The sequence below is a fragment of the Sinohyriopsis cumingii genome, chromosome 1 (genome assembly GCF_028554795.1).
Source record: "Sinohyriopsis cumingii isolate HCF-2022 chromosome 1, ASM2855479v2, whole genome shotgun sequence".
NCBI lineage: Eukaryota > Metazoa > Mollusca > Bivalvia > Unionida > Unionidae > Sinohyriopsis > Sinohyriopsis cumingii.
In genome coordinates this window covers 28326957-28354028 of record NC_142961.1, presented here as the reverse complement: position 1 = coordinate 28354028, position 27072 = coordinate 28326957, and the positions used below count along the sequence as shown (strand labels likewise).

The following is a 27072-nucleotide window of genomic DNA, read 5'->3' as shown; positions in this document are numbered from 1 at the left end:
TTCTACTATGTTCATCAGATAGAATTTTGATCAGTGATGTCTGCTGATGTAAACATGTAAATGCATGCTTAATATATCAGACAATAATTACCTGAAACCATTGTCTTTGTATTTCTTTATTAATACATTTTATATCCCCACCCCTCCTTCAACCCAATGAGAAAGTAAAGAGTCACTCAAGTGTCTGAAAGATTCAGATGATAAATCATTGTCTTAGGGACAAGCCAACATTAAAGTATAAATTTTCAAACTTTAAAATAATACAGTCTGGGGTTCAGTGCTTCCTATACAAGAAAAATAATATACATCAAAGCCCGAAAGTTGGGGGGTGTCCACCCATATTCTAGAAACATTTATTTTTACATATATTTTTCAATTTCAATTTTTTTTCCCCTTCAAGTCATTGTCAGGGCATGCTTATCTACATACTTTTATGCAAACAAACATGTAATTGCCATCAATTGTTTTCATATTCAGCTGATCGTACACGTGACCACAAAAAAAAGTCTTTATCCACTGAAATTTTTCTATGTTTCAGGAAAGGAATAAATCTAATTCCTCCATTTAGACAAACTGGATATCAACAGTCAGAATTACAAGGTTCCCACTAACTTCTTTTCACCCTTATCAACTGAAAAATCAACAAAACATTGCAAAAATTGTAAATACTTATCATAATCAATCCATTATTTCCACAAGCAGGTTGTTGGAGGAAAATAGTGGATGTAAGCAATGCCTGGAGGTGTGTCTAATTTACACTCGCTGATTGGTTAATTGATCAGCATGATTGTTAAGTGGCAATAGGTCAATTGCTGCAACTCATGTTTTCTCAGCAAAGTGTCTTTTATCAAGGATGAATGTTTTCTGAGAGGTAAAGGTTTGATAATGAGTATTTATTAAATTCCATAGCTTTGGCTTTGCTAGTTGAATCAGTACCACAAGTGGTTTAGAAAACAACAACATTATTGTTTCCACATATGCATGCACAATTAAGTTACTATACAATATTGTAGTTCTATTTGTGAATAAGAAGCAAAACGAATACCTTTTTACACACGAAAAATTTTCATTGTGAAAATGAATATGTGATGACTCTTGCCATGAGTTAGAACTGGGTAGAGTGTGTGGATCTGACTACAGCGTATGTTGAGTGGACTGACTATAATTCCAAATTAATGTTTATATTGTATTTCCAGAAAATAATAATTTGAATAATAAATTTGACCCAAATGAAACACAGAACACAACAATACAAATCCTGCTGCTTCAAATGTTATCACGTAAACAAGATTATTATAAAAAACTAAGACACAAAAGTAGAACCAGGATGAGGGTCAAAAGTTCAGTTCTAGAAAATTCTAACTTGTCAACAAGATAAAATATGTTAATAAGATTATAATAAAGAATATGGTAAACATCAAGTACAACAGGTCCATCCATGTGAAAATATCAATGTGCTTTATTCAGATTAAGTTAATGATCCTAATATTCAACCATTCACAGAGAAATATAAGCAATGTATTATCTTGTTTTCAAAATGAATGACACTAGTCAGGTACACAATGAACTTGATTCTGGACAAGGTCAATAACAAATTACAATTATACATAACTCTGAATGATAAAAAACTAACAAACAATACAAATTATATGTACATAACACATGTGTGCATGCTTAGCTGTAATATGTAATAATGGACATTGCTAGTGACCCTATGGAAATGTGTCACAATATGACATGTAAGCATTCTTAGCTGTAATATGTAATAAAGGACACTGCTAGTGACACTATGGAAATGTGTCACAATATGACATGTAAGAATTCTTAGCTTAATATATAATAAAGGACACTGCTAGTGACACTATGGAAATGTGTCACAATATGACATGTAAGAATTCTTAGCTGTAATATGTAATAAAGGAAACTATATTGGATGGAATATATTATGATTTTCCCATACTTGTATGTAAAAACCAAACTATGTTTATAACTAGATATGCAGTACTACTTTGCTAAAGAGTAGAGATTGAATCAGTCAAATTTGTTGGAGATCTTTGGCTTTTTCCAACACTCAACTCTGATTTCACAACATACTTAAAGCAGATTATTTAAAATAATACACTACAGTGAATCTATACAATGGCATGTGCATTATCTTTATCCGATTCCTTCTAATGGCTTATTCAAACATGCAAATCATAAAGAAGAAACTTGTGAGGTAAAGTTTTTTGGTTCAAATATCACTAGGAAAGGAGTACTGTTCACAGTACATGACTAACCAGTGTTAATAGTCTTCTATGTAGACACTAGTATAGGGCATGACAGTCTCTATGTAGTTACTATTTGGGCATAGCAGTCTCTGTAGGCACTAGTAGGGCACAGCAGTCTCTCTGTAGGAACTAGTAGGGCATGACAGTCTCTATGTATGCACTAGTAGGCAGTCTCTATGCAGGCACTAGTAGGGCATGGCAGTCTCTATGTAGGAACTAGTAGGGCATGGCAGTCTCTATGTAGGCTTTTGTAGGGCATGACAGTGTCTATGTAAACATTTTTAAGGACATGGCCTTGATCTTTGACCTTTAAACCCAAAATCAAGAGACCTCATTGTTACCTTATGTGCAAACCCTCCACAAACATTGGACACAAGGTGAAGAACTAAAGTTGTTATTTAAAAGATTTTTGTCTTCTTTAAGTCATACTGACTCTAACACATGTCTTTATATTCCAAAATCAATATGCTACTTTCTTAACTATCCACAAACTTTAGTAAAGATGCAAAACTGAAGTACTGATGTTTTGTGCGAAACTTTTTTCATTTTTCAGCCATAGTAGGTCTGACCCTTGACATTTTCAACCAAAAATCAATAGACTTTTTACATACTTTATGCACAAGCCATCATTACAGTTCAGTCTCAGTCTGATGTAGAACTAGAATCATTCTGCAGAAACAATTTTCTTCTTTCAGTGACCTTGACCTTTGATATATGACCCAAAACTCAAAAAGCTTCTGCCTTAAAACAAGGCAAGTCATTCACACAGCCGGGTTTGAGTCTGTGATATGGAACTAATGTTTTTATAAAGAAACCATTTTAACTTCTGTATCAGCGATCTTAACCTTTGACTCTAAAAACATCTTCTTTACTCCAAGTGCATGCTATCCACAGTTTGGTCTAAGTCTGTAATGAAAAACTAATGATAAAATTTGTCTTATTTTGGTGCCTGTGACAGTGACCATAAACCTTTCAACAGCAAATCATCTGGGTTCTTAATTTACCCTAAGTGTAATCCATCAACAAAAAAAACTGGGACAAGGTAGATGGCACAAAACTAAAATCATTGTGTAAAAGTGGAAAAGGTAACAAACAAATGAATGTAATTTCATTCATTGTGGTGTGCATATCAAAATCTTAGTTTGTTACAACTCTATGATCTTAAAATAAGTAACAAGAAAGAGTGAAAACCAACAAGTTTTGTATAACTGAAAATATAATTTATGTCCCTAAAATACAAAGTGAAAGAATGAAAAATAACTTAAGTATGATGGATGAAATCCTAAAGTCCTAAATGTTCTATCAATTCCAAAAGTTTCAATTACTCAGAATGAGTTCTAAAGGTATTCTGAATGATGTCTTGTAGTGTACTGATGTATCAACAGTACCAAAGAATAACTAAGATATAATCACAAAGTGTCTTTAAATGAATTCACAGAAATTCCATAACAGCTATTAAATATTCAAATGTCTTTAAGTGAATTCACACTTTTTCTGTGACAGCTATTATTCCAATTAATCTTAATATTTCAAATGAATGATTAAATTAAATAGATGAATCAATCTTCTCAGTAAAACTAAAAAGCCTTCAAGAATGGTAGTACTACTAACAATGCCTAATTTGATGTACCGGTAATAATTCACTTACATAACAAGTCATAGTTTCAGTAAGAAATGAAAGATGCATATTCCTTCTACAATGATTTCAACTTGTAAATAAGATCAGATGTTAACCAATCACAAATTAGGTCAGCTTGGCCTTTTCAAAACCTAATATCCCTGCTGGATCATGTGATGTTTACTTCAACAAAAGTCCATCTCAACCTTGGAACTTTATGAATGAATCTGCACACTTGATACATGACTCATCTTACAATGTGGACATATGATTGATAAGAAATTTAGCATTTAAAATATTATCTAAATAACTCTTATGAACTAAAATTATGAATGATAATACAAATAATATAGGTATACATAACAAGAAATGTATTATTTTGTGAAGAAGGAAATTCAGAGACACTGCAACATGGTGTGAAATTCTGTGGGATATTCTCACACTGTGAGATATAACATGTACATTAACCTCAATTAAAAATTCAAAATAAAAGGTTGTGTAGTTAGTGATGAAAAAACACCACACTATCATTAAGAGAATGAAGAAGATGGCATGCTACCTGCTTTTGGGTGTCAGTTCGTTGAATGAATCTGCATTATATACATGGTCCAAACCAAATTCTGCCTCCATCTGGAATGCCAGACAATGTCATATTATAAGTACAATGAAAGCATTTCAAAATGTATAACAGCTGATAAGCATTGATTACCTGTCAGTCTATAAAGTTTGACCCATTGTTTCCCAACAGGCTTTATCACCTGTCAGTCTATAAAGTTTGACCCACTGTTTCCCAACAGGCTTTATCACCTGTCAGTCTATAAAGTTTGACCCACTGTTTCCCAACAGGCTTTATCACCTGTCAGTCTATAAAGTTTGACCCACTGTTTCCCAACAGGCTTTATCACCTGTCAGTCTATAAAGTTTGACCCACTGTTTCCCAACAGGCTTTATCACCTGTCAGTCTATAAAGTTTGACCCACTGTTTCCCAACAGGCTTTATCACCTGTCAGTCTATATCACCTGTCAGTCTATAAGGTTTGACTCACTGTTTCCCAACAGGCTTTATCACCTGTCAGTCTATAAAGTTTGACCTTTTATTTCCAATGGGATATACTAGGAATTCTACAAATGTCATGTAAATTCTGAATATTATAGTTATAAAAAAAACAGCAAAATAAGTTCAAATTTTACATGACACATTATTTTATTTCAAGTAAAGAATAAATCATGTATGGTACCAGTGAGTACAGAACCATGGATCTAAGCATGAACAACATCTAATGGTATGTCAGCACAATCCTAGCTATTCAGTGCCAATTATAATAATGCAGGGATTAAAAACTACAAATTAAATTTTAGAAGATAAACCCTTCAAAATAAACACAAAATGTAGTCCCAGATGATGAAAGATAAAAGGTAAAGATGTCACAAAGATGTTAAATATCTGTAGATTGTGTGTAAAATAAATGATAAATGTAACAAATATAAAATTCCTAAAACATATAGGGTCAAATTTTTAAAATGTAAAAACAAGTTCATAAGGTTTCTAAAGTTCACATCAGAAAACAGCTGTCTCACGAGGTGGAAGTCCATACATTCATCAGGAATGTGTTCTGCTGCTGGTGGGCACTGGCAAAATATGCATTCTGATTAAGATTCACCCTTCAGGAGGTATGCATGGGTCAAGTGATACAATACCATCTCATCTCTGCAATTTGTTCATGTGAGGAATGACACTCTACAATGACTAGTCTGATTATGAAATGCTTGTTTGAGGATTTTTTTTATTTTATATATTTTGCCAAGTATATATATATGGAACGTGACAATTTATATTTTAGTGACTACATGGAATCTCCAGTTATAAACAGGTGACTGCAGGACAGCTTTGGCTGCTTTATCTGATCTTTCATTCCCCTAGTAACTAGGTACTCAGCAGTACAGAATACTTTATCCATACTATGTGAGAAAATCCTGTTTCTTTGAGATTTGAGATAACAACAGGTTACCAAATTTCAGGTTTTCAGAGGCTTTCAGTGTAGAAAGGGAATTCCAAAAGATGAAATTTGTTCTTTTACATATGTTTTCATATAGTTCAATTATCTGACTATGGTAGAAAAAATGAAAGCTTCATCCAGTGACCAGTTCAAGATAGTTCCATGGGTGTTACAATGGCAGCTGCTACCTTGTCTCCACCTTCTGGATCATTTGTATACAGGGACAGGATATCCAATTCAAGTTTTTTTCTGATAACAAGAGGACTGGTTGAGGACTTTTTGAATAGGCAAAGATTAAATATTGGGGAGTGAGAGAGAATTGATAATCATTGTGGTGATTTGAAATGGAAACATAATTTTGCAGTGCTGACAAGGCTGATTTAGCTGCTTCTAGATAAAGACCAATTTGTGTGCCAAAATATAAGGCCCAAGTCAGTCTGAGACTGCTTACCTGTCTGACATTAAAGCCAAATACAAGGATAGTTTTTCATTTAGAATGGCAGCCATACTAAAAGCCATATCAGCATCATTGTGCAGACTTGAAAGGGCTTATCTTAGGATATATTCTGTGAAATATTTTGTTTCAAGTTTTAGAAGAAATATTGTATGTTAGGTTTTTCTGTTTTCAGCAACAACTGCCCCACTGAGTATTGCTTTAGAAATCAGCAACATTGATGCAAAACTGAAAACCCTTCTTGCCAGGATGCCTTCTGTCAAATTTGATCAAATTCTGTTGAGCAGATTTTGAGAAGAAAAAGTTATTTTAAATTTGGGGATTTTATTTTAGTAATGTGATCACATCTGATGGCAAATTGGCATCATATGTACAAAACTTTCAAGGCCTTCAATCAAGAATGCATTTTGTCAAATTTGGTCAAACATTGTTCAGTTCTTTTAAAGAAGTTGTTTTAAGGTTTTCTATTTTTAGTAAGAATTGCCATGTTTGACAGCAAATCATCATCAGCTGTACAAATTGAAAAAGCTTTAACACCAGAATGATCTTTGTCACATTTGCTTGAATGATCTGTAAGATGTTGTTTGAATGTTTTTCTATTTTTAGCAATGCCATCCATATTTGATGGCACAATGGCATTATGGCACAAAGTTTTTGTTGATATGCATATATTCAGGTGATGACCGTAATATTTACCAAGCTTCATGGCAATCCATCAACAAGAAACCCAAGTAAGCCTGATATTGCTCACGTGGCTTTAACAACTTGACAGCTAACCATTCCACTAAGCTGTCTTAGAACACAATCTATGTAAACTATTTTCCAAACTTCACATCATGTTGATTTTAACTATTTTACTGATACAAATTATTTCTAAAGATAAAGGCATAATAAATAGTCTATTCCTCACTGTCAGTCAATATCTCAATATAAATCCATTTTACCAAGGTTTATAGATATTGGATACAAAATATAGTTTATGGGTTTTGAAAGGTAACAAACTCAGCCAATCAGGTGCAAGATATCCAAGTATATTCAGCTCTGGCATAGTATGCTTATTTATCAAGTTGAAGCAAAATCAGAATAAAATGTGGTCTTCAGGTCGAATGAAAATTGGATCAGAATGAAATGTGGTCTTCAAGTCGAATGAAAATTGGATCAGAATAAGTCTCTCAAGCAACTCATATGCAGAATCACTCATAGAACTCACTCATCATAAATGCAATTATATATCTTGATGAAATGAACATATTTATCAAGTTTGATAACAAGAGGCCCAACTGGGCAAAATATTGCTCAACTGGATAGCTGACATGTGTCAGCTTGTGAATACAAATTCACACTCATATTAAGACTATAAACAGGAAAGGAAAGCTTGGAGAACATAGTTGCCACATTGTCTAATATTGTTAGCATCACTTATCTTCTTTCCTAGGTCATAAATAATGGATCACCTTCTGTGCATATGAAGGACAAGTTATATATACAACCAGCATTTTCCTCAGAATTAATCTCAGCCCATGGAGATTAGACTGTCATTTATAAGTACATATACTTACTTGGCATTCTAAGTGGAGTTAATCGATGCAGTCAGCAGGAATGGGTGTGTCCTTTCCCTTGCAAAAATAACTTATTATAACTAATAAGTGATATATGCTTGACTTATAGAAGACCTAAAGGTCAATTATAGTTTGCATGTAAGAAGTAAGTGAAATATGCAAGTTTAAGTACAACATAAATAAGAAATTTAATATATACTACACCTGCATCTGATTCATCAGTCAGATATAAGCCATTTATAGTTGGTATAAGCCATTTATAGTTGGTATAAGCCATTTATAGTTGGTATAAGCCTTTATCAGTTGAGTATAAGTGAGCTGTAAGTTCATGGATATTTTGGATTCAAAGTTTACTGCAAAATACATAGTTCCAAGGTTTAATACAAGATACAGTAAGTTCATGGATATTTCAGATTCAGAGTGGACTGCAAAATACACAGTTCCAAGGTTTAATGCAAAATACAGTAAGTTCATGGATATTTCAGATTCAAAGTTTACTGCAAAATACACAGTTCCAAGGTTTAATGCACAATACAGTAAGTTCAACAAATGCGGCTACATGTATTATGAATTTCCTTTGCAAAAATTCATAATGTTCCACCTGATGTGTGAATTTCTGTGAAAGTCATATCAGAGACACCTCAAAGTGCCCAATGGATTTCTGTTGCAAACACTGTTTATCATAATTTAGGCTTAGCCATGCACACTCTCTTGTTTCTGGAAATGTAAACTATGGCAGTTTGTAGATGGAACTTTGTTTGTAACTCACATGCAAACAATTGATTTTTGAGACAGCATATATTTATAAGTCAAGCAATAACTCATGCAGTAAGACTTACCTCCTGTATAAATACTGTTAAAATAAAATGTATGCAGTAAGACTTACAGCCTGTATGAATACTGTTAAATTAAAGCTCATGCAGTAAGACTTACCTCCTGTATGAACATTGTTCCAATCGTTTGGAAGAGTGGATCACTGAATTCTAGCAGGTAAGTGCTGCAAGACAAATAGTTGTCAATGTGATACAAGACAAGTAAATGAACTCTAATAGGTGAGAGCTGCCAGATAGCTGTCAAAGTGATGCAAGACAAATAGTTGAACTCCAACAGCAAGTTCTGCAAGACAAACAGTTGTCAAAGTCTGCAACACAAATAGTTGTCAAAGTCTTGCAAGACAGATAGTTGAACTCTAACTGGTAAATGCTACAAAACTAAGTTCTGCAAGACAAAAAGTTGTCAAAGTTGTTGAACTCTAAATGGAAAATGCTACAAGACAGATAGCTGAACTCTATCAAGTAAGTGCTACAAGACAAACAGTTGTCAAAGGAAGTCTATCAGCTTCTGCATTTAAACAGGACTTAAGGTCAATGGTTGTTCTTTTACTAAATTTTGCTTTCATAATTGCTTCAGAAGTTTTTCCATGAAACTCTTCATACCGATACTAACCAAAATAATGGGGGGGGGGGTCAGGATGGCAAAGATGTAGTGCATTCACTTTACAACTACCCTGTTCCAGGTTTGATGTTCAGTCCCAGCACTTACAAGGGAATGACGTTGCCAATCCAAATATCTGAGGTTCCCAAGAGTTCCAGTTTCCTCCACATCAAAACTACATTTACATCAACATTCCAGAGTGCATATTATTTAGGTTCTTATAACTAACTAAACAAACCACTTAAATGTAACAAATTTTGAATTTGAAATAAATCTGTGTCACATTTTTTCATAATCATGATCAGCTAGATAAAAGGGCCTCACCCTCTCTCCATAGTCATGCATGGGAGTACCAATTGGTTCTAATGTCAGATTTTCACATTCAATAAAGGAGAGCTTAATCTTATAAATTCCATATTCTTCTGAAGTGTTGAAAACTGGACATTTATATTATTTATATCATATAGGTAATATATACATGTTTATATCAAGGAAACTGTTCAATGATTTGTGATGAGAGCATAATGTACCAGTATGAGGTTGAAAAAGAATAACACCGAAAAAAATATATCTGTTAATGGAGACAAAGGCTTAAAGCTTATTTATTTCTTTGTTAATTTACATACTACATACTTTCAAAGCAAAGATGCAAGATCATGAGATTCTCCAGTTATCTTGCTAATATCTATATAGAATAGGTACAAGAATATTACACCAAAAAAATGATAAAACTGACTACCTTTGGCAAGATTGCTTTTCTGTCATCAAAATGAACGATGTACAACATGCACTGAACAATCGTAAGAAAATGGACAGACTAAAGATGAATCAAGAAAACTGATGAGCATGACTATTGCTGTAGACTCCAGGCCAAATTCATTATGGGTGAATAAACAAAAGACCCAAGTGAGCTGATATCACTCAACTTTTTTCATATAGCTTAATTGTACACCATTTCAGTAAGTACATGTAGGTTTATATAGAAATGTATGAACACAACCTAGGTAAACTATCTCCCAACCTTTATATCATGTTGATTTGAACTATTTTACTATATTCTGATTTTAAAAAATCTTTCTAAAGGTAATGTCATAATTAATGTGTACAGTCTCTTGCCAATAACTGAAGTCATCCAAAATCTTGATGATAATAAACTTAAGAGTTACAAAAATATGGCTTCAAAAGTGGTAACAGTCTCTGCCAATCACATGCAAGATCACCTCATTAACATGCAATGATCATGCTTAGTTTTTAAATTCCCCAAAACTTTGATGATAGAAGCCTATATTCCAATTCTGATCAAAATCAGTTTAGGATTATTGCCTCCAAAGTGGTAATAAGCAATGGCATTCAAGACCACTTCATAAATACATATGAATCTCACTCAATACTGAAACAGTCCATTATCTTGATCTATGTTTGATCAAAACTGGATCACAAATATGGCATTCAGCGTGTAACAAGCTTAGCCATTCAGATACATTACAGAAATCATCTGAGATCTCAATGATACTAGGAATATCAGGGATCGTCCTGGGCTTCGCCAATGTCGCAAATTGCGATTTTTTTTCCTTATTGGCGACAAAAATATCCCATCTGGCGATTTTTTTGGTGACAGACTTTTTGGTTATTTAATTTGTACATACAATCATGGATTCTGACTGGATAAATTAAAAGGGAGAATGAAAGGAAGCCACAAACTTGACTAAGCAATGCATTGGAATCAATCAGTTACACAAACGATCCTTTGTTCATATTGACAACCCCATCTTTACAGTGCATTGTTACATCATAATCTGCTTATGCTGACATCTGGCCTGAGTACTGCATGCTGTGATACAGTCAATCATGCTACCGAACTATACCTACAACTGACCAACTTCTGAAGACGTGAATAGAACAGATACAATTAATTGAATGGCTAATCCTTCTGTTGTTTTTTTTATTGTTTTTTTTTTACATATACCAATACAATAGTTTTGCTGAACCTTCATAGAAAACTGATAACCTTTGAAGTACCGACTATTGCGTATAAATACAAAGCAAATGGAAAAAATCTCAATCACAATTATATCTGTCACCAGTGCAGCATTTTACTCATAGATCTTTTCCTTTTGCCATCAATCCGTGTTATGGCTGCAGAGACTTAAACTCCGCAACAAGAAATAGCAAAAAAACCCAACAGTTTTGCATAATTAATAATAATTATTTATTTCTCAAAATACAGGAGTGAAAGAATCCCTAAATTGGGTGTGAATTTATGCTTATATATACGGTCCAATATTGCCAGGTGTTGACTCATGTAAGTTTCATTCGTGGGAATGGAGATCCTATTTTGCTTGTCGAGAAAATTTATACAGCATTCAGTGATCATTCTTGGGATTTAGGAATCAAGCTTTGTGAAGCTAGCCATGGAGGGGGGGGGGCTGCCGAGAGACTACTGGTGTCACCTGTCAGCACTGTAGACTGTGAACGTGGATTCAGTAAGATGAACCTCATAAAAACTGACATCAAAAATAAACTCTGCATCTCATCTCTCGAGAATTTAATGAGAATCAGCATGTACAGATGTGAAAAATTAGACTTTGAAACTGCATTCAACAAGTTGGTAGCCCTAAAATCGCGACGGATCTTCATATAACACTTTGTAACATTTTGTTAATGCTTATTGTAATTAGAGTATTAACTAACCCATCTTTTGTAATTTTCATTGCCTGTTAAATAATAGACTAAATTAACACTTCAAAAATGTACACTACTTGTTCTGGCGACACTTTTTGAAAATTGGCGACAAAATATTGTGGTTGGAGATTTTTTTGGCGACAGCTTTTTAAAAGCCAGGACCATCCCTGAATATATTCCAAGTTTGAAAAAAATTGCAGCAAAAATATGACCTCTACTGTTGTAATACACTCAGACAACCAAAATCAAGGTCATCTTATTAGTATGCATAGAACCAATCCAAAATTTTTATGATATAAGTAACAATTTCAAATTTGATCAAAATGTTGGTAATTTTTGGGAGGTAAAACTAATTATAATGATGTAATACTTACCTTTGCTATTGCATAGCTGGCTGTTATAGATGGAAAATACCCCAACTGCATGATGAGAACTCATCCTCCCATGAGGTAAAATGTAAAGTTTTGGAGTACTAGAATGCCCCTTGTCCAACCCACAGACACTTTGCCCATGCACACTGTCCATTCTTTATCAGGACAAAGTCTAAACTAGCAGAATATCAGAACAGGGCAGGATAAGAAAATCTGACAATAGCAACATGTAAATATTAAAATTAGTTTTACCCCTCCCTCCCCCCCAAAAATATATTTTATTATAAGTTATATGTAACTTCTTCCTATTGCATAGCTGAATCTATCAGTCCTGTAGGAGGCTGATGATCCCACAATTGGCAAAAGAAAAAGCAATCACCAGGAATACTAACTCTTACTGAATAGAAGGCTACAGCCAGATGGTATCCACGTGGACCACTTTTTAAGCTACAACAAAAGGACCCAAAGAAAATATGCCTTCACTTTGGTCAGCCAAAAAGCAAAGGAAAAAGAAGGTTGTATGAATTCACCAAATATGCATCTTTCCTCACAAATGAGTTTGACAGACCAATGGCTTCAACCTCATGGGCTTTTGTTTCAAGAATGCCTCCTATTGGTAATGGACTGATGAGCTCTCTTGATAGTTAATGCAATCCACCTCAAAATGATTGAAGCTGAAATATCAGCTGAACCTTTAAGAAGGAGGAAAAGACACTTATCCCTTTAGATGCCACCAAATAAAAAGCTAAATCCCTAGCCTGACATACAAATCTATTTTGATCATCCTCAGCACAGATATGACTGGCACCATAATTCTGACTCTGGGAGCTGTGAAGAAGAAAAAACTGGTTGGCAAAGGATAGAAACAGACTTGTAATTTCCACTGAACCTAATACAGGCTTGTTCATGGTATAGGATGTGAAGTTCCCTCCTTATGAATATGAAAATAGTACTGAGGATAAGGTTCTCACCCAAACATTCATGTGGGATTTTAGTAAATGACCACAAGACATAAGATAGCTTGTATCTAGGCATTAGAAAACAAGAAAACAGTCATTGCAGCTCAAAATACCTGATCAGGTATGCTAAGTGTGAGTCTGCCACGACTGCCTGGACTTTTGAACATTTGAATGCTTAATAGGGCTACCCTATAGCCCTTGATAGAAGAAACCATGCATTGTTTCTCTTGAAAAGAAAGAGAAGAAAATCAGCCACTGCACTCAGAGGGACAGATAGGGTTGATGTTTCCAACTGTACTAATCACAAAATATTCTCCACTTGGCATCATGGACCTTTGATGTCTCCTAAATTGAATGATGATCTTGACAACTTTGTTCAAAAACTTGTTGTGGAAAGAAAGTAATCCTCGAATCATGAGGAAATTCCTCCCCACTTAAGAAAAAGCTTGAGATGGAGTAGACTCTGATTTCTCTAGGTTGGGTAAAAGAATCAGCCTGGTCTATATCAATTAACAATGAGACAAACCTAGTCTGAGCAACTCAAGACCAATCATCCAATTATTGGAAGATTGGGATACCAAATAACCTTACATGGGCTGCTGCAACTACTCTCATGACCCTCATAAATGTTCTGTGTATTGAGGCTAAGCCAAAAGGCAGACCTTGAAATTGGAAGACCTCCCATTCTAACCAAACTGAAGTATTTTCTGTGGGAAGGAAAGATAACAGATGTGAAAATATACGGTCACCAGGTCTTATGGCATTCCTGACTGAGGCGGTTGTCTCCATCTGGAAAGGTTCATCCTGCAGAAACCTGTTTAGGGAGGAAAGATCAACAATTTAATGAAACTTTTCCTCTTTCTTTGGTACCAGGAAAATCTGGGAGTAGAAGGCCAGAGATTGGTCATTGGTCATTGAACATGCTCTCTACTGCACCCTTCTGAAAAAGGGAGTAAACCTCTATGTCTGATCACATAGAACGAGCTAGTGGAAAAATATGAGAGACTTACTAAATGAGGAAGATCCAGAAAATGAAGCCAGTATCCAACTTTTCTGACAGAAAGGAACCAGCTATTAAACTTTATGCCAAACCAAGCCTCTGAAAAAATGTTTAGGTGCAAGGAAGCAAGTTCCAAGGGCTATCCACCCTCGTTCTTCAAAAAGGAGGAAGGGCTTACAAGGTTCCTCCCTTGGTTTTTTAGTGCCTAATCACTGAGGGGAAGTTCTGAATTAGGGTTGCTGCTTTGACTGAGGCCGTGTGACTTTAAAGAACTTCTCTGAGAGTCCATAGTGGAAGGTTACCCTTTTTGAATGGTTTTGATGGGCCAGGAACAGATGCGAGGCACTGATGTTACTGGTCCCTTAAATCCTGAGAGGGAATGAGCCCTCTCAAGAGAGTGTCTGCCTCCTGGGAAGCAGCCCTCAGAAGGGTCTTACTGTGCTCTAGTAAAACCTAGGATGTGTCCAGAGGTGGAGAAGCTCAGTTGATAAGGCCATGAACAAGGATAATACATGCCAGATGTTTTTGCCAACAATGATAAAAGCCAATTTGCTGAGGGAGAGATGCAAAGAAAGGCCGAAAAAGTGTGGTTGTACACAGCCTTTGGGCATCTTGCAGCCCAACATTAAAAGACAGTATATAATTACAGATCAACATAAACTATAATATTAAAAATTAAAAATTACAGAATAAAATAATTGATTTCATTATGAAATGATTGCATTTTCACTGATATATATATATATATATATATATATATATATATATATATATATATATACACACACACACACACAAGCACTACATACATTTATGGTAGATTTTAACAAAAAATACATGGGTGACCTTCCAAATTTTTCTTTTGCTGAATGTGAAGCAATCAGAAATATAACAGTGATACATTCAAACATGATCTGCTAGTAATGATCTGAACCTTGTTCTGGCTTTTGTGAAGCACTTGCAGTTACTGAGTGACCTTAAAACAGAATAATGGATTTATTAAAAACGTTTTGCACCTATAACATTAATACATCAAGAACTTTGTTAGCATTTGCCGATTTCACATTTTTGACTGGTGACTTCTTTAATGTTATTTCTGTGCAATTGTAATATAAAAAAAAGAGCAGTGCAATTTAAAAATAGTGGGGGTATTTGTTGTATAAAAAACTGAAGGGTGCAATTTAAAAACAGAGGGGTACTTGGAAATAAAATTGTGCTCCTCTAAATACAACAAGCATGAACACTAAGCTGCATATCACATAGAATGGTAACAATACAGTGTGGCAATAAATATAAATATATCCATGCTTGCGTGTGGGGATGCTGAAGCTGATGCTTACAGTTGTACAATAGCTCTTCTCCACTAATAACTGAAAATTACAGCAACAAATACCACAATTTAGAATTTAAATCTAGCAGCTCAATTATTTAAAATACAAAGTGGTTACTGTGGTTACAGGAGGTTAAGGATCAAGTAAGTATTTATATCCTTTACCATTACAAATATTTCTGCATGGGTTAATACATTTCTTGTCAATTTCTCACTGGTTTGGAATCTCAGAATTGACAACCACAAAGTTTCTTGGTTGCAATACATCTGTACAGAAGAACATTTCTTGGTTTGCAATACACATGTACAGAAGAGCATTTCTTGGTTTGCAATACACCAGTACAGAAAAGCATTTCTTGGTTTGCAATACACCTGTACAGAAGAGCATTTCTTGGTTTGCAATACACCTGTACAGAAAAGTATTTCTTGGTTTGCAATACACCTGTACAGAAAAGCATTTCTTGGTTTGCAATACACCCGTACAGAAGAGCATTTCTTTGTTTGCAATACACCTGTACAGAAGAGCGTTTCTTGGTTTGCAATACACCAGTACAGAAGATCAAAGGAACCAATCTATAATGGGAGAATACAAATAAAAACAAACACCATCCTGCTGAGTCTCATTAGAGTCATAGTTTGACAGCTCTGTTGGTTTTATGTACATTTTATACCAATCAAACATGCTTTATTGGTTTTATGTACATTTTATACCAATCAAACATGCTCTATTGGTTTTATATGCATGTTATACCAATCAAACATGCTCTATTGGTTTTATGTACATTTTATACCAATCAAACATGCTCTATTGGTTTTATGTACATTTTATAAAAATCAAACATGCTCTATTGGTTTTATGTGCATTTTATACCAAACAAACATGCTCGATTGGATTTATGTGCATTTTATACCAATAAAACATGCTCTATTGTTTTTATGTGCATTTTATACCAATCAAACATGCTCTATTGGTTTTATGTGCATTTTATACCAAACAAACATGCTCGATTGGATTTATGTGCATTTTATACCAATCTAACATGCTCTATTGGTTCTACGTACATTTTATACCAATCAAACATGTTCAATTTATTATCTGACCTGTAGTTATATTGCTGTGGTCTTAGCAATATGCTGCCAAAAAATCCATCTGACCTTATCCCTTCACCTTCTGAGCACCTACATTTCTTGTTTTCCAATTAAGGCACATAATCTGATACATTCCCTATTTAGAAACAGGAGAAATATGTGGAAACCACTTCATAAAAGTTTATCAATTTACCTCAACAGCCAACAACAAAACAATTCATTTTGTGACCTTGGGTTTTGACCTTTTCATCTATAACCCCCCTCAAAAGAAACATTTTAAGAAAGTGAATACTCTGGCTATAACCTTTGACCTTCTGCCCACCAAATCACTGTAATTTGTATTCCTTGGAAAATGTTCTTGCAATGTCTGATAATTTATCCATGGCAACAGATGATACGGCCAGATTGCAAAACATGAACTATGCAAGATCCATCTAAAGTGTAAGGAAATGCACCAGAAACATGACCTAAAATTCAAACAATGGCCCTGTGACCTTGATCTTTAACCTTCTTGATTACTCAATTGTTTGGAATGTATCTTTACCCTCACTATGCAGGTGTGGGAATAGTATGATAATAAAATTACACACTAAAGAAATATTGACCTTTAAAATGTATAATAAAAAGTTGATACCAAAGAGACAGATATTTTGTGACCACCATGTTCCTGGATGAAGTGGTAGGGAAAAGCGAGTTAACGATCAAAACTGATTAATGGCAAAGTGAGTTTGACAATAACTGATGTTTTACTGACTATGCAAGTTACTTAGAATAGGACTAAATTATTAATGACACTTACTGAAAATATAAAAATCTTAGTATTGTGAATCTTAAAATGCATGTAATTATGTAGTCAGGAGCATTTTAAAGCACATCAGCACCATAGTGGCTATATAGTGCCAATTGAAAAACTGCTTAAATTTGTTTTCTAAATGGCATGAGACAATAGGACAGATACCTTGTAAATAGGTAACTGTTCCCAACAATGGATGATTCATATTTGACAAATGCAAATCATTTCATCTCATTATGTCTTTATCTTTAGGTGATATACTGGATAAATTAAACAATATCTTCATGGGTTTTAGTCTCAAAATCTTCTAAAACTTTATAGTATTTGGTTTGGGAGGTTGGAAAAGCTTGGGTTTTCACTCACTTCCAAAAGTTTTCAATTTTTTACACTTGGCAGTAAAATCATGACTCATAATGCATATTTGAGAGAACCCGAAGGTACCAAATCAGCATTAGAGTTGAATTTAATGCATTTGTCTTTCATGCCTATAATTTTAAGTTTTAAAATTGTCAAATCCACACAAGATATCAACTTCATTCTCCAGCTGTACTTAAGCAAAATTTAATGGACAAGGCCACAATTTTTCTAGAATCAACCCTAGCAATGACCACTGAATTTAATGGACAGGGCCATAATTTCACTAGAATTAATCCTAGTAATGACCACTGAGTGTCTCATCTTCTGTTACACTGGTATCAGAGGAAAACTTACCAATATACAGTAAGCTAAGACAATTTTTCATAGAAGCAGTTGGTTGAATTGGTTTCTGCAAGGGTAGAATTGTGCCCAGGGTTTAGGTAAGGGTCTGAAATCAATAATGATTTAGAAATTTATGATATGGAAGGTATGTAATATCCAAGGATAACATGTATCTAGCAGATGAAGGTGGAGGAATCTGCTTTCTATTGGGTAAAAGATAATGGAGCCCACTCACCAACAGTACTGATGGCTAAAGCTTCCCCAATCATCAAGCTGGCTGTACTTAGCATTTGGAAACACCCTGTAGTAAAAAAGATACAATTTAAGTGATCCAGATGATGTATACTCACCAGCAATACTGCCTAGGAAATCCACACCAGTTGTCATTCACTATGTAGTTAGAATCTGGATACAACCTGCAATGATAAGCAGTCATATATCATGTTACATCACCTAACTATAATAAAAGTAGTAACTTATATTATGTTATATTACCTAAGTGTAATTATATCAGTTATGTGTATTACATTACCTAATAGTAATTATAGCCCACACCACAGATTCTGAAAAAGAAAAACTTAGAATATCAGGCCTCTTAACTTACTGGGATTTTTAGAATAAAGAAGTTCCACAATTTGGGCATTTTAACTCGATATGTTTCTCAGAGGAAATACCTTCAATTTCTACTAAGTTTTGTGGTGTATATCACATATCAATTAACACAAATTGTGAGATAAACCTGGCTAATGTAAAGTTTTGAATGAAATTGTGACATATTATTCAAAACCTGGCTAATGTAAAGTTTTGAATGAAATTGTGACATATTATTCAAAACCTGGCTAATCTATAGTTGTGAATGAAATTGTGACATATTATTCAAAACCTGGCTAATCTATAGTTGTTAATGAAATTGTGACATATTATTCAAAACCTGGCTAATCTATAGTTGTTAATGAAATTGTGACATATTATTCAAAACCTGGCTAATCTATAGTTGTGAATGAACTGTAACATTTTATTCTAACATAGGTAATCTATAGTTGTGAATGAAATTGTGACATATTATTAAAAACCTGGCTAAACTATAGTTGTGAATGAACTGTGACATTTCATTCTAACATAGGTAATCTATAGTTGTGAATTAATTATGACATTTTATTCAAAACCTAGACATAGTTGTGAATTAATTGTGAAATTTGATTCAAAACCTAGCCATAGCTGTGAATGAATTGTGAAATTTTATCCAAAACCTGCCTAATCTACAGTTGTGAATACATAGAGATTTTTAACCTTGTTCAAGGGCCTAAAAAAGTTGGCACCAAGAATGAAACCTTTATTGCACAACACTAACATATGGGCAAGATACCCACCAAGTTTCATGCATTTCCACTCAGCTGTTTAGGAGGAGATGTAAAAGTGGTCTAAGAGACACAGGGATGGAAGGACAGATAGTAGGCATCACACTAAACTTAATGCTAAAGTGTGAACATGTAAAAAAGATTCAAAAATGATCAATGAAACATACCCCTCTCCAACAAAATCCACAATCCCACCTGCCACTGTGCAAAAACCAAAATGCTGTGTATTACCTAGAAATAGCTTTTGGTACATGTCCAGCAAATCCAGGCACAACTGGAATCATTCCAAGAGACCGCATCCTGGTCAAGATTTGATGCTGGAGTATCAGCTGAACATCAATCCAGGTCTGGGCAAGTGGTCCACCCCACCCCTCCATGTTACCCATCCTTGCCCTGAAATTGAAGAAAAATATATGTGCTTACAGCTTTGGGGATAAAAGGCAAAATAAAGTCTTCAAAACCATTGGTAACATTTCATCTCCAGCTTGTAAACTGCCAATGAAACTATCAGTAACATTTTATCTCCAGCTTGTAAACTGACAGTGAAAATAAAGGTCACATTTTATCCCCATCTTGTAAACTACCAATGAAAATAAAGGTAACATTTCATCCCCAGCTTGTATACTGACAAATGATGACATAGATTTCAAACTAACTTCTAATTAAAGCTTCTGAAACATGTTCAATTTACTTACAAAAATGAAAGTGTTTCTCAAACTGTGCAAAATAAATCTCACAAAAACCTCATTGTGGCATACCAAAATTTAAGTGTATGTGTGTCTTTCATGTAAATGCAATATCAAGCTAATTAATTAGCAATGTCAATATCAAGTTAATTAATTACCAATGCTAATATAAAGTGAATTAATTAGCAATGTAAGTGTCAAGCTAATTAATTAGCAATGTCAATATCAAATTAATTAACAGTGTCAATGTCAAGCAAATTAATAAACAAGAATAAGAATGTTGAGAGATACATTTTTGTAAGAAGATTCTTGAATGAATTTAAAGCATAATAATGTAATAAAAGGAAAGATGAAAAGGTCAATTACAATGAAAAGAAAATGCTTGGATGGACAGAAAGAAAAAAAGAAAACATTAATAAACACAAAACATGCATTAATAAAAAAATAATTACCAAGCTAGAAAAGCTGCCCCTCCAAAGTGGGCTTCAAGATCCTCCTTGGTGAAGCCAAGCTTGACATAAACCTGTAAAAATAAATATTATTATCAATAGTATTACTGTATTTAGAGAGAGAAATGAAGGGTTAATATAGAAAAGAAATAAAATCGATCAACTACTTAATAAATGCTAAATATTATTTTTGAAATAAACCATAAAGAAATCTCATGCTTCCCAAATTCCTGACTGAGCCATTTTTATACACCTCTCTCCAAACTTCCTGGCTGAGATATTTCTAGACATCACTCTCCAAAACCTCCTGGTTGAGATATTTCTATACATCACTCTCCAAACTTCCTGGTTGAGACATTTCTTTATACCTCACTATAATTCGGATTGAGACATTCATATACACCTTTCTTCAAAATTCCTGGTTGAGACATTTCTATAACCTATCTTCTAAATTCCTTGTTGAGACATTTCTATAAACCTTTCTTTAAACACCTGTTGAGAAAATCTTGGCTACTTGCATACAATACGTACATTATAACAAAGCATTATACCCATCATACATAAAAATAATGAATACAATATGTCAAGTAAACAGGTGCTTCTTAAACATTGTATTGCCCTAAATACTGGTTATAATTAATTGGTAAATGATGATAAGACAATTTTCTGTGCATAGGCACTTGATATTTTATCAGTTTCAACTATCTGCATGGAAATAACATATATGTCATTTTCTACAATATAAATAAACATGTATTACATTAAAGGGTGTGTGAATCATTTATATGCAAATAGTTAAAACTGACAGAGAGAATACTGTATGTCTACTGTGAATAATGACAACCCTTGGGCTCAATGCAAATGGTGTAGAAGGCTTCAGGTAACATGTGATATTGGGACATTTTCTCAATACTCGGTAAATAACGAATTAAAACTGCCGTGCAATCTAATGAGCACATAAATGTTTGGTCATAAATTTCTGGCTGATGTCTTACCCTTTGGAATATTGCCTCTTGCCCTGTGAAAGCCAGTGGCAGGTTGATACCATTCATTGCCATCCAGTCAATCTCTCGCTCCCATCGCTCCCAACTCCACCAGACAAATGAGTAACTCACAGTACATACATTCTGGTAGTAACGGAACCTTGAAATGACAAAAACAAGAACCAACTCATTAAGTTATGAATTTGTAGTCTTATTCATCTTTATGAATATGTCAATCAAATTTAGTCAAATGTATCTTCAACCACCTCTACTGATTCAAACAGAAATGCATGCTCAACTACTTCTATAGATTCCAATAGAAATATATCTTCAAAAACCTCTATAGATTCCAACAGAAATGTATGTTCAAAAATCTCTATAGATTCCAACAGAAATGTAGCTTCAAAAACCTCTATAGATCCCAATAGAAATGTATCTCCGACTACCTCTATTGACTCCATTAGAAATGTATCAATCACAGTAAGAATGTAAAGAAACCCCATATGCAGTAAAATTAAATAAACTCAACATGTTTGGAAAAGTTTATATTATGTACATAGTCAATGGGTTTTCAAGGATATAACTTTTAATAAACTTGTAGTTTGTGAAAATGAGCCCCAATAATCACAAAACTATCTGAAAACAAAATTAAATAGATAATCTCATAATATAGACATACTACAAGTATGATTTAGGGTCTAAGTTAATTGTTTTGTGCTCAGACATTTTTGAGACTGCAATTATTAAATATATGTACAGCAGGGTTCCTCAAATTCTAATGGCTAATGCCAGAAATTTAACCTGAAAATTAATGTGACACTTATGAAATTAAATTAACAACATTCAAAGGTTATATAACAAGTTGGGACAAAGACAGAAAACATTGATATACCTAATTATTAAATGTTCTGGAAAATGTGTTATTATTTTATTTCAGATTTGCTGCTGCTTTAGTATTAGTATTATCCTTCAATGATTGACAGATTTTTCTCTCAAATTAATTATTTTCAAAAATCATTTTTTCTTTCAAAACACTATACAACAGAATTTCACCCAACAGCAATATTTAATTCCATTCAACTGTTTAGAAAAATTAATTATTAACTGACAATAAGAACGCTTAGTACCTCAGAAATATGTAACATTCCTGGTAAAGATGGATGGTGAAGTTTAATCTGATAATGTCCCCAAATAAGTTTTGGAAGATGATAATAAAATTTAGTTGTTATCGCTAGTATATTTTCCAGGTTTCACAAATTTCCTTCTAATGTTATGATGTAATGTGACACTGCAATGCAGTAAAACATCTATGTCAAAGCTCTCATAACAGGCATTATTACCAGAAAAGCCCAATCAACATGCTAAAATTGCCAGTTGCTTATTCAACATGCTGGACAGTTGTAGGGCATCCATAATAATTATTTCATGTAATTACTCAGCAAATATGTCTTCCTAATTATTCTGTTACGACTCTGTGGTCTTAAACTAAGTACAAGGCAACTACACTTAGCATGTTGGAATCAATACAAATGAATAAATGACCCAGGATGTTTACACTGATTGTAGTTTGGTGGAATCAACACAAATGAATAATTAACCCAGGGTGTTTACACTGCTAGTAGTTTGGTGCATTCAATACAAATGAATAATTAACCCAGGATGCTTACACTGATCGTAGTTTGTTGGATTCAATACAAATGAATAAATGACCCAGGATGTTTACACTGATTATAGTTTGGTGGAATCAATACAAATGAATAAATGACCCAGGAGGTTTACACTGACTGTAGTTTGCTGGATTCAACACAAATGAATAAATGACCCAGGAGGTTTACACTGATTATAGTTTGGTGGAATCAATACAAATGAATAAATGACCCAGGAGGTTTACACTGATTGTAGTTTGTTGGATTCAATGCAAATGAATAAATTACCCAGGATGTTTACACTGATTATAGTTTGGTGGAATCAATACAAATGAATAAATGACCCAGGAGGTTTACGCTGACTGTAGTTTGCTGGATTCAACACAAATGAATAAATGACCCAGGAGGTTTACACTGGAAATGCTGGTCCTAATATCAATTCTATGTGATATCTATCACTGTGTGAACATATAGGCAAAAGTCATATACTTAAGAGAAGATTATTGCCAACGTAGGTCTAACAGACACACGACTACAAAATACAAATTATTATTGGTACTGGAACATTCGATGAAGAAAGGTAGAAAAGAGAAAGTAGAAAGGTAGAAAGGAGAAGGATAGAAAAGAATGGTGAAAAAGAGAAGAGTACAAAAGAGAAAGGTATAACAGAGAAGGACAGAAAAAATAGGAAGGTAGAAAAGAGAAAGATAGAAAGGTAGAAAACAGAAAGGTAGAAAAGGTAGAAAAGAGAAGGGTAGAAACTAGAAAGGCAGAAAAGAAAAGGCTAGGAAAGAGAAAGCTGAAAGTAGAGTCATATACTGATCAATAGTTTGAACATACATAATAAAATGGAAAGAACATATTACTATAGGCATAACTATTTTAGTTGACTGGTAACAGAAAGATTCAAATATTAGTTCTATACATTTACTTAATCTAAATACATGTCAACTTAACATTTATATTATTTAGTAACTCAATACATTTTGTATATATGAATATTGTTGTAATATTTCTAACTGTGAAATTGTTTTCTTATTTTGAGCAAAATATTGATATTGAAAAAGGAAGTGAAATTCATGACTTATTTTCTTTCTGATATATTAAAATTTACCACTTTCCAGTTTCAATTGGGGACCTATGACATGCTGTATATAGAACTTTGTTGTAATTTAATTGATTAAATACAGTTTGAGTAATACAAAGTGCATCCTTTTCTGGCCCCTTATTGGGCCCCTCTTTGTCTTCTATGGTTTCTCTGCCCAGACATGATGTCATTGCAGCCAGTAGATGTTAATAAGCTAGTAACTAAATTTAGATATGTTGTCATGTTGAGCCAATCAGATGACTGAGTTGGAGCATGTGATCAAACATTGTCAGTTGTACTGGGCATTCATACAGCAACTGGGATGCCTGTAGAGATGTGTGTCTTTCAGTGTCGATGCTGCATTTAACGTACAAATTATCTGCTGAAAGAAGCTACAGTCCTTCCTCCATTTGATGATACTACAAGTTACTTTCCATCTTCTTTTGGATCATATGTTTATTCAGCCCACAATGGCTTCTCGTACAACAAGACAAACTGTTAATCATTTGACCATCGTTTGCAATAAAGAACATAACCAAGACATCATCACTGCGACAAATTCAACTTGGGCGGACATTCCAGAAAATTGAACTGCATCCAAATTGGTTAAACAGTTAGCCAAAAAGAACATCAAGGTGTCAGTTTCAATTGGAAAGAAGCATCTTTTTCAACTGTACAGAGATAATGTGCAACAGACGGGTGATTCATCTTTGTGTTCCAGGGATACCGAGTTGTTTCTAGCTATTTTCTCTAGTAGAAAGACTGAGGTTTGCATTCATTGCAACAGTACTCTACACGCAAGTGGCTTCTGACCAGCTAACCTCACAATGCCTCTTAATAGTCAACAATCTAAGAGCAATACCAAATATTTGAATTCCAACTCAACTAGTCATACTCCAATAGACTGACATGGCCGTCCAGTAATTCTGTTCAGTGGGAAACAAATATGCAACAATTTCAATGAGACCAATTGTAGCAAGCCTAACTGCAGGCCAATTGTAATCACAGAGCCAAGAATGAGAACCCCATTAAAACTCTAAGTCATGCTAAAGAAACTAATAAGGACTGACTCTATTCTGTTCCTGGTGTGGCACAAGACAAGATACAAGGAAATTTCGTTCCTTCCATGCCTACAACTGCCACTACCCCTATAAATGTTGGCCTGCTTCTTCACAAGCTCTGCACTCATCCTGATAGGGATTTTGTAGCAGATTAAAAAATGGTTTGCATGAGGGTTTTCATACTGGCATTCGGATTGAACCTTCAGCAAAGTTTGAATGTAAAAATTTAAGGTCTGCTAGATCCCAGGCACACATAGTTCAAGATATTATGGAACATGAGAAACAAAAGGGATTTCTGATAGGACCTTTTGATTTTTCACCTTTCCCCATTTACCGGGTAAATCCTATAGGCATCACTGAGGGTAAATACTCCAGGAAAAAGAGACTAATGGCTGATCTCTCAGCCCTGCATAATAATCAAGAACACTGAATCCTTAATAGTTTGATTGACAAGCAGGAATTTTCCTTGAAATATGTCAAGGTCAATGATGCCATAAAGACAATTAGAAAGACAGGTTCAGGGGTGTGGTTATGTAAATTTGTGATGCATTAAAACTCATCCCCATCTACCCTAGTCTGTGGCCCTATCATGGCATTAAATGGAACAATCAGTATTATTTCTTCTATGTACATCTAGTGTTTGGTTCTCAGTCTAAACCCAAGATTTTCACCAAACTGTCAGAAGCTATCAGTTGGATTGCAGTGAATAATTATGTCATTGACAATCTGCTCTACTTGTTGGATGACTTCCTTACCACTGATCACCCTCACCACATGGCCGATAGAACCATGGCCATCATGACAATGCTTTTTGTTCATTTGGGAATTCCACTTGCTTTTCATAAAACTCTTGGTCCTACCACATGTTTGGAATATTTAGGAGTGCTTCTGGATACCTTAACCATGCAAGCAAAATTACCAGAGGAAAAAACAGAATTAGTAGATCTAAGAGTCCTGACATTGTGAATGAGGACACCTTGACTTACCTCATTGTGCATTGTATGCAGATGCTGCACCTGACAGATCAAACTATAAAACTTTATTTAGCCGGTATTCGGCATTCATACTTGCATCTTGGTGTCCACACTCCATTTACTTAGACTACAAAATATATTGAAAGATGTCAGAAAGGTGCAACTTGACAACATACAGAAACGAGTTCCTACTATTATATATGATATTTTATGTGACATAAGACAGTGCTTGGAACACTATGGACTGAGTGAGTACACTAAACTCTTACTACAAACTGCTAGTGCACTGGCTTTTTATGCTTTTTTTGCATTGTGGAGAATTTGCTATTTGTGCAACACATTTTTCTGCAACAAACTATGTGTATGTCAGACATAATATTTCATATGGATAAGCATCTCTTCATTCTGCATCTTAGAGCATCTAAGATTGATGTTTTCCGTCAAGGGGTGGATATCAACATTTATGCTATGAACTATGATGTCCTTGTATGCCCTCTTTGTATGCCCTTACTGTGTGATGAAGAAATTCCATCGTATTCAGATATTAGCTGGAGCTCGCTCTTGTGATCCTCT

General features: G+C 34.3%; 1 protein-coding gene across 3 annotated transcripts in view; it reads right to left on the bottom strand.

Annotated features, from left to right (window-relative positions):
- LOC149806597 (alpha-N-acetylglucosaminidase-like) overlaps positions 1–27072 on the bottom strand; it is a 131126-nt gene that overhangs the window by 79372 nt on the left and 24682 nt on the right. For 2 of the 3 annotated variants that reach the window (XM_089955325.1, XM_089955336.1), the window contains exons 5-10: positions 21744–21891; positions 20752–20822; positions 19845–20006; positions 18491–18556; positions 8832–8895; positions 4448–4518 (exon numbers count right to left, since the gene is read on the bottom strand). In XM_089955325.1, coding sequence (XP_089811451.1) covers positions 4448–4518; positions 8832–8895; positions 18491–18556; positions 19845–20006; positions 20752–20822; positions 21744–21891 — 582 coding nt within the window. Of the gene's footprint in view, positions 1–4447; positions 4519–8831; positions 8896–18490; positions 18557–18605; positions 18672–19844; positions 20007–20751; positions 20823–21743; positions 21892–27072 lie in introns of all 3 variants that reach the window. The other variant, XM_089955329.1, reaches the window with a different exon arrangement.